The following is an 8,819-nucleotide window of genomic DNA, read 5'->3' on the forward strand; positions in this document are numbered from 1 at the left end:
CAGAGGCTGGGCCACCAGGTCAGATACAGGCCTCAATCAGATTTGGGGTTTGAAAATCCTAACTCTAAATAAACCCTTCTTCTCCAAAGGCCTCCATGGAGAATATCTTAAAGTGAGAGAAAAAAGTTAGGAACATCTACAAACCCCAAAAAGGGAACTAGAAAGAAATATGCTTGTTCTCACCTCTACACTCCTTTTCTCTTCAACCCCTCTGCAGGCCACCCCTGCCCCCATCTCAACTCTACTTTCCTTTGTCTGCCCTCATCCCTTTGGCAGAGAACATTCTCTCACCCTCCCCCATTGTTTTTCCCTTAAAGGAGTTACCAGCTGGCTCCCTCTCCCCAACTTGTTCTGGTCTGAAGCAGGGTCCAAAGCAGAGTACACATGGGGAGGGAAAGGGGTAAGGGGCCTGTGAAAAGCTTTGAGCTCCTTCATAGTTGGGGGGCTAAGCTGGGCTCGCAGTTATTAAGCAAAGAGAAAGGCTGTGTGACTCTGGTGTTAAAGATAGAAAGCCAGAGAAGTGACTATAAAGGACGGGCAAAATGATGGGAAATGGGAAACAGAAATATGGAGAGACACATAGACACACAGAGAGAGGGAGCACTTTGGGGTTCTTTGCAGAGGAGGAGTACTCACCCTGCCCTTTTAGGGGTGGGGAAAGCTGAGCAGCTTTGAGAGTCCTCTCTCGGACCAGTCCCACCTGCTTGCTTCCCTTCCTCTCCTGAGTTCCGTTGTTTACAGAGATCCCTCCCTGAACTCTTGCCCTCCCGGACTTGCCCTAGCCCCAGCCCCAGGCCTCCGCTCAGGCAGACACCCTGACAGGTTACAAATGAGCGTGGGTGTTGGATTGCGCCAAGCTCTTGTCCTCAGAGTCTGGAGGAGGAGAATCAATGGGCTCTACCTAAGAGTTTCTCTTCCAGTCCCATCCAGGTCTAAAAGAGAGAGAAGGAGGCACTTCCTGTTCTCCTCCCCTCCCCCAAACCTAACCCAACAGACACACAGGACAGAGAGGGGTGAGGCTCCACTCCTGAGTCTCTGATTCTCTCATTCTCCAAGCAAACTCCCTTAATTTATTCTAGAAAGTTCATTGAAAATTTGACTAATCTTTAAGACACGACTGGTATTGAATTTATGATTTTGAGGCTTGGGATTTTTGGGGGGGGAGGTAGGGGAAAGAGATGGAAGTTGGTAAGGGAGAGAGGGGAAGAGGCAACCAGGGGAATACAGGAGTTCCACTAGTTTTATTTATTTTTTATTTAAAAAAATTTATTTAAATTCAATTTAGTTAATATGTAGTGTATTATTAGTTTCAGGGGTAGAATTTAGTGATTCATCAGTTGCATATAACACTCAGTACATCAAGTGCCCTCCTCAATGCCCATCACCCAGTTACCCCATCCCCCCGCCCTCCTCCCCACCAGCAACCCTAGAGTTAGCTCCACTAGTTTTAAACACTTGAGAAAGAGAATAAAATTTCCCTCTTCTTCCCCTGTAAACATCACCTAGCTCTGTACCCATTGTGGCTCTCTGGAGAGATACAAGGCGTTATTTGAGTCTGAGTGAGTGAGCCAGCTACAGCTATGGATGGCTAGAGAGAGGATAAATACATCTAGAGAGATGAGGTGATCGGTAGGTAGGGAACGAATATAAATATGGAGAGAGATGGACGAATGGAGAGATGTATTGAGACAGAGAATATAAAGTGAGGCTGAGGGAGAGAAATGGATGTGTGAATGAGGAGAGAGCGTTTCTGTGGAGGGGTGGAGAGAGAAATGGGGCGTTTCTCATCCTCCTCTCCACATTTCTGTCGTCCTGCCTTGCTTACTGAAATGAGTTTCCCACCTCTCCGTTAATGAATTCTTCCTCTAGATTCTAGGCCCTGCCCCACCCTTGGGCGTTTTGCACCCTCTTCCTTCACAGTTATCCATTTGGCCCGAGATAACATACCTTCCCCTGCTGTCCTAGCCCATCACCCCAAGATAAATTGGGAGAAAGAGACCAGGGGTGGGAGTTTTGGGCAAAGTAAGGAGGTTGGATTCCCTACCTCCTAGTCTACAGCCTTGGGGTGGAGGGAAGCTCCTTTGGGGGTGGAAGAGTGAGGGGCAGCTGGGTTGAATTTGTCCAAATCTAATAACCCAGGAGCCTATTGAAGGCCTTGGGGGTTGGGAGGGGAAGAAAGTCTTGAATATTCCTCTAACTTTTACCCCCTCTCCCTCTGGTCCCTTCTTTCCAAAAGTCTTTGAAGAAAGATGTTTTTGACGCTTCCACGTCGCTCTCAGATGGATGGGCTGCGGGTGATTGAAGTGTCTTTGTCATGCTAATGCTTGGGGGGTGATGGATGGGCGCTGGGGCTGCCAAACTCTGGCCCGCTGCGCCCATTGGCCTGGGAGAGATCACATGCGCCCCTCCACCCCCACTCCCTACCCCCTTCCTGGGGGAGCCCTGGCCCAAGCGAGCTGGGCCGGGCCATGGATGCAAGCTTCAGCGCTGTGACATACTGCCGAAAGGTTGTAGGGCAAGAGGGTGTCTCCCCCAAACGGGCCGACCCTCCTGCGGCCTCCACGCATGGACTATAATAGGATGAATTCCTTTTTAGAGTACCCACTCTGTAACCGGGGACCCAGCGCCTACAGCGCCCACAGCGCCCACAGCGCCCCTACCTCCTTCCCCCCCAGCTCGGCTCCGGCTGTTGACAGCTACGCAGGCGAGACCCGCTATGGTGGGGGACTGCCCAGCCCCGCGCTCCAGCAGAACTCAGGCTATCCCACCCAGCAGCCGCCTTCGGCGCTCGGGGTGCCCTTCCCCAGCTCGGCGACCTCAGGGTACGCCCCTGCCGCCTGCAGCCCCAGCTATGGGCCCTCTCAGTACTATCCTCTGGGCCAACCGGAAGGAGATGGAGGCTATTACCATCCTTCGAGCTATGGGGCCCAGCTAGGGGGCTTGTCCGACGGCTATGGAACCGGTGGAGCGGGCCCCGGGCCGTACCCTCCCCCGCAGCCCCCTTTCGGGAACGAGCCGACGGCGAGCTTTGCATCGGCCTATGCTGAACTCCTCTCGGAGGACAAGGAGTCGCCCTGCCCGTCAGAACCCAGCACCCCCACGGCCCGGACCTTCGACTGGATGAAGGTTAAGAGGAACCCACCCAAGACAGGTAGGAGTCAGGAGCGGCCACCTCCTCTCCGGGGCTCAAAGCCGCTCTGCCGCTCCTGCACGGAGGGTGTCCCGGGCCTGGGCTGGCGGGACAGGTGGAGCAGCCCTGGTGGGGGCGGGTGAGAGCACTCCGCCCGCCCCGTCTCAGGTCAGCTGGGCTTTCCCCACCCAGGGAGTGCCCGGTTACCCTGCAGAGGAAGTCGCCACACACCCCCGCTTCCTCATCTCTGTGCCCAACACAGAGTCAGCACCCGGTTCTTGGGGGGGCGGTGGCGGGGGGGGGGGGGGCGGACGGAAGAGTTGGGGGAGGTCCGTCTGAATTTGGAGGTCACCTTGGGGGTGTCTGGCGATCCAAGGGCACGGGGAGAGCTGACGTTGGGCAGACGTTGGGGGCGCAGAGCTGGCCCGGGAGGAGGAGAGGGGAAGGGGAGAGAGGTGAGAGAGCTGACGTGGCCCTTTCCCCGCCCCGCCCCTAGCGAAGGTGTCCGAGCTGGGCCTGGGCGCGCCCGGCGGCCTCCGCACCAACTTCACCACGCGGCAGCTGACCGAGCTGGAGAAGGAGTTCCATTTCAACAAGTACCTGAGCCGTGCCCGGAGGGTGGAGATCGCCGCCACCCTGGAGCTCAACGAGACGCAGGTCAAGATTTGGTTCCAGAACCGGCGCATGAAGCAGAAGAAGCGCGAGCGGGAGGGAGGCCGGGTGCCCACAGCCCCTCCGGGCTGTCCCAAGGAGGCGGCTGGAGACGCCTCCGACCAGTCGACGTGCACGTCCCCGGAGGCCTCGCCCAGCTCCATCACCTCCTGAATGAATCCTCCCCAACCGTCGGGGCTCCTCTGTTCTAGAGAGCCTCAGTGCAGCCCGCTCCTCGGCTCTCCCGAACCCAGGCCTCGGCTTTACGGTTCCGGCGACCCTCACCAAGGCTGGAGCGCCCGTTCACAGCTGCCTTCGGGGAGAATGGGGAGACGCTTTTCTCTGGTCTGGGCAGGGTGTTGCTGGCTGGGGACCCTATAGGACCAGGGAGGCCTGGGACACTCGGAACTTGTCAACTCTGGAGGGAAGGGCTTCCTTCCGCCTTTCATCTGGGGATCAGCACGTGGGTGGGGTAGGAGCAAGCCTCATCCTCCCGAATTCTCCTTTCCCTTCCCACTTCCTGTGTTCAGTTCAGTGCCTTTGAGCCCCGAGGACTCCTCTCATGCGCTCGGATCCTAACTCCCTCTTCTAGGCCCGGACAGAGGGAAGGCCTTGAAGTGTCTCTTGGGGGAGGCTTTTGGGTGCAGGCATATTACCGATGCTTAATCTGTCTGGTCACCACAGACCTTACAATAACACCAGCTGCCTTGTGACAGACCAAAAAGCCCCCCCCCCCCCATCTAACCTTATTAACCCCCTCCTGGCACATTTGTATTGCACTAACGACGCAGCCTCCAGAGGTTTTCTGAGACCTGCCTCCTGCCAGCGACCTCATCTCTAAGCCACCAAAGTGTTTTGGAACTTGGTACTCCCGGAGACTTCTGGAACGTTGTTCGAGGCCTGCCCCCAGCAAGCCTCTACCAGGAAGGCGCAGGCACGCCCCCACTAGTTCCTCCCCTATTTATTGCCTCCTGGAAAACCCAGGCCCCTCCTCCCCATCTCCACGTCGAGCCCTGAGGCAGCCTCGGGAGGCCCAGGTGCCTTGAGAGCTCCTAGCAGCAGCAAGCATTTCTCCGAACCTTGGAAACAGTGGAGGTGCCCCCCCCCCCCCCGAGTTTCTGGAAACCTGAGCCCCAAGCAAACTGGGTTCTCTCTGTACCGCCAGCTACCTCATTTCAATAAAGTCTGTTTTTTCCCCTCTTCCCGACTGCTTCTTCTCCTCCACCTCCGGGAAGAGGAGGCTTCATACCCCAAGAGCCCTGGAGAGAGATGGGGGAAGAGTTGGTGAATGCTGGTTGAGCTGGAAAGATTTGAGCTGTAAGATCTCAGCTGGATAAAGAGAAAGACTTACTGGGTGGATCCCAAGCAGAACTGGGCCCCAGTCTCCAGGTCTGACAGTGGTCAGTCCTTGGGTTATTGGAGGAACCAGGAAAGAGAGAAGGGAAAAGATGGGGGGAAGGAAATGGTCCAGGGAGGGTCCTGAGAGGAAGGCAGGAAAAGAGAGAAAGAGCTTGTTTGGAGAGAACAGAAAAGGTGTAAAACAGAGGAGGAAGTGTGGGTGAAAGCAAGGGCCCTCTACCCCCTCCCCCTGCTCTCTCCCCCAGGCCCAGAGCCAGGCCCGGCATAGAGTGGGCCCTCAATAAAGGTTGATGGAGTGAACCCGGGGTCGGTGGGCTGTGTAATAATGCCCCCGCCCCTCCAACTCTTGCTCAGAGAATGTCAGAGGATGGGTCCCTAACAAACCGCAGACTGGCACACACAGGTTACCCCCCACCTACCCTGCCCGGCCCACTCCCGCCCCCCAACGCAGAACCCTTCCACGCAAAGGGGACCGGGACGTGGGACGAGGGAAGCCAGAGTAGCTGGGAGACTCTGGCCCTAGCCGGCCCGCCTCCAGAGGGCCATCCCCGGGCTCAAGGTGAACGTCCCCGGTCTCCGGGACGCTGGACGGAGGGGGAGGGGAGGCAGCCGCCACTGGGCCGGGTGGGGTGGGGTGCGGGAGGCGGGCAGGTAGGGGGCCCAGGGCGGGCCAGCTGGAGGACGCGGGAGGGAGGCGGGGTGGGGGGGGTTGGGAGGGCCGGGGTAAACCTCAATCCCGCGCTGACCTTTTTACCTCCAAGCGCCTCTGGGCTTTCCAAACAAGCCAACAGCGAGCCCCGCGGGGGCAGCTATTGTCTCCCGGCGGGTCCCACTGACAAACCTTTGGTCGGCGGAGGCGGGGGGCCGGGGCTCAGGAAGCTCCGCGACGGCCAACAAACCGCCAGCGCTCACTCGCCCCGCGGTGCCGTCGAGCTGACACGGGCCTGCGGGCTCCGGCCCTGGTTATTGATTCCGGTTACCCGGGGAGTCCAAAGGCCCCGGAGCCCTGACAGCTGGGGGGGGGGGACGCTGGCGCGAGAGCAAGGGGGTGTCCGTTCCACCCCATCTATTTAATTCTTGACCTCAAAGGAAGAGAGTTGGTCAAAAGAACGAGGAGTGTCCGTAGGAAACACTGGGCATTTGCTTCCTAATGAAAACGGTGCCATCATAGGAAAGGCAACGTTATCAATAATTGCACAGCCCGGCTGGAGAGGAAGGGAAGTGAGCTGCTAGAGGAAGCCTAGCTTTCCCAGAGCTTGCTGTCTTAAACCACACACACACACACACACACACACACGCACACACACCCCTATTAACCGCTTCTCTGCATTGAATTGAAATTGCCACCAAGGTTGGCTTCCCTAAAAGGGTCACCTTGACAGAGGGGACAGAGCAAGTGTCTGTGGGAACAAAACTCCCCTGGCTTGGGGCCATTTACTGGAAGCCAGTAGAGCCTTCTGATTGGGGTATCTGTGGATCCTCCAACCTCTGGACCAGCAAATGGGCAGAAACGCAGGGAGAGGAAAGAGCAGGGGTTAGGACAGGACTACAGGGCTCGAGGAGTTGGGCCTCAGAGTGGGGCTGACAGGCCCTGGGGGAAGCGTGATGGAGGGGACAGGAGGAAAGGGGAAGGCTGGCCCATTTGATTTTGGTCATCGCAGAAGGAACCATGAGATTCCCCCAGGGAAGGGTGAGGGGCAAATCAATTCTCTGTTAACAGAGGGGCTGGCTCAAAATAATCCACAAAAAGTCTGAGTCTCCCATCATCTTTGATGCGAGGATCTTGACCTCTTTCGCACTTTGTGCTCTCCTAAATCCCACTTCGAACCTCAGGCTCCAGACTGGTCTACACGGAAGGCATTTAGTTGGAGAAAGAAAAGATCACTGTGCATTTTCCTATCATAACCGACAAAGGAGAGGATGGTAAAACAAACAAACAAAAGCACATTTTTCTGCTATTGAATTAAGTTGATGGTGTTCATTGTTGAACTTCCCAGGATAGATGCCAAACTGCTTCACTCATAGATTCCACCGCGGCTCTTAGAAAGGTGGATTTTTCACAGCGTGGAGGGGCGGGGGAGGAGGGGAATTATATTCACCAGGAGATCTGATAGCGCATTTTCCGCAGAACTGGAAAACCCTCCACCCCCACTTCCATTTACCAAGACTATCTCAAGAAAATTCTCCTGTTTTGAAAATTAAAATCTTAAGAGAATCTTTTCCCCTTGAGTCTTCATAGGAGAGAGAATTCTTCTCAGGGCTGGTTGCAAGTCTGTCAAGGTTTCTGAGGAGCATCTCCCCACCCCTCCCCCACTGTCTGGGGGGGCAGTCAAGCCTCCACTCCACCCAACCCTCTGCACCATCTGTTTCTCAGCCCAAAGTGTGAACTTTTCTTCTTTCATTTGCCTTTTTCTTCAGCGTTTGTTCTCCCAACGTGATGCCCTTTGATCTCCTGGACAAGAGAGACAAGAAAAAGAGATTTTAAAAAACCCTGAAGTTCTTCTTACTTTTAAGTTAGTTTCTTTGTTAAGGAATATTCCTTGCACCCATACCCCTGAGCTGCTGGAAGGGAGTTGGGATGGGGAGGCTGGGGGCATCTCTGGGATGACTGAGATGGGGGCTGGGGGTGGGGGGCAGCTGATCCAGATGAGCCGGAGAGGAAGACTGAGGATTTCAGGAAGCGTCCAGGATACCTGGGTTCAACTCCTTCACACCCTGCCTATCACAGCCAGTGGCCTTGGGCAAGTTGTCTAATTCCCTGCGACCAGTTTCCTTACCTACAAAATGGGGATCGTAATAGTACCTATTTTCATAGAGTTGATATTGAGATTGAATTAGTTAAAATGTGTAAAATATTTGGAACAGTCCCTAATAAATAAATGTGCACTATAATCATAATTCTCACTGTTAAGAGGAGCATATCCTCTCCCACTTCTTTGGTCTCTAATCTATTCCAGGGCACATCTGGACATTTTGGCACACACACACACTCTTACTTCTCACACTCATAGCTTGTTTGATCCCTGATAAACATATGGGACTAGTGGCAGGTTATGGGGCTACAGAAGGGATTCCCTTCTTCGAGGCTGAGAACAGGTCCAGTGGGTCTGGCTGAGACCCTGTCATTTCCTTTAGGTCTCAGTGCACTGACCGGTGGAGGGGGAGAGTGACCTGGGCCTCCCATACTTTCCTCCCTTCTCCATTCTGGGAGGATGGACAGGAATTTTTGAAGGCAGAGTTCCTGACTTAGAGTGGTGGAGGGCAAGGGTTCTAAAGTGTAACTGGATTTTCAGTGTGGTCCCCTTCTTATTGGCTGGGTGAGTTTATGCCAGTTACTCAATTTCCCTGTGCTTCCATCTCTTCAGATATAAAATGGAGGATGTTGAGGAATAAATGAGATACACGAGACCTGCTTAGAACACTGTCTGGTAGTGCATTCAGTAGAGATTTTCTGTCATATATATACATTCACATAAAACCTTTCTCTTACTTTCTTACACCAAGTTGTTCTTGGTCTTGGCATGATGGAAGCAGACATCCTCCAGCCCTGGTCCCCCTGCACTGCACCCACAAGCTCAGCTGGTACCATAACCATGGGACTTGCTGTTACGGAATAAAATAATTCTGAATGAAAAGATTCAGGGTAGTCCCACAGAATACTGGTACAGTGTCATGATGA

The 8,819-nt window shown here is 54.7% G+C and overlaps 1 protein-coding gene across 1 annotated transcript; it reads left to right on the forward strand.

Annotated features, from left to right (window-relative positions):
* Positions 1-2,565: 2,565 nt before the first annotated feature.
* Positions 2,566-3,955, forward strand: HOXB1 (homeobox B1). Its single transcript, XM_021704317.1, has 2 exons — positions 2,566-3,151; positions 3,627-3,955. The coding sequence occupies exons 1-2, from the start codon at positions 2,566-2,568 to the stop codon at positions 3,953-3,955; spliced, it is 915 nt and encodes a 304-aa protein (XP_021559992.1).
* The last annotated feature ends 4,864 nt before the right edge of the window (positions 3,956-8,819 follow it).

This window comes from Neomonachus schauinslandi, chromosome 15, assembly GCF_002201575.2.
Source record: "Neomonachus schauinslandi chromosome 15, ASM220157v2, whole genome shotgun sequence".
Classification (NCBI taxonomy): domain Eukaryota; kingdom Metazoa; phylum Chordata; class Mammalia; order Carnivora; family Phocidae; genus Neomonachus; species Neomonachus schauinslandi.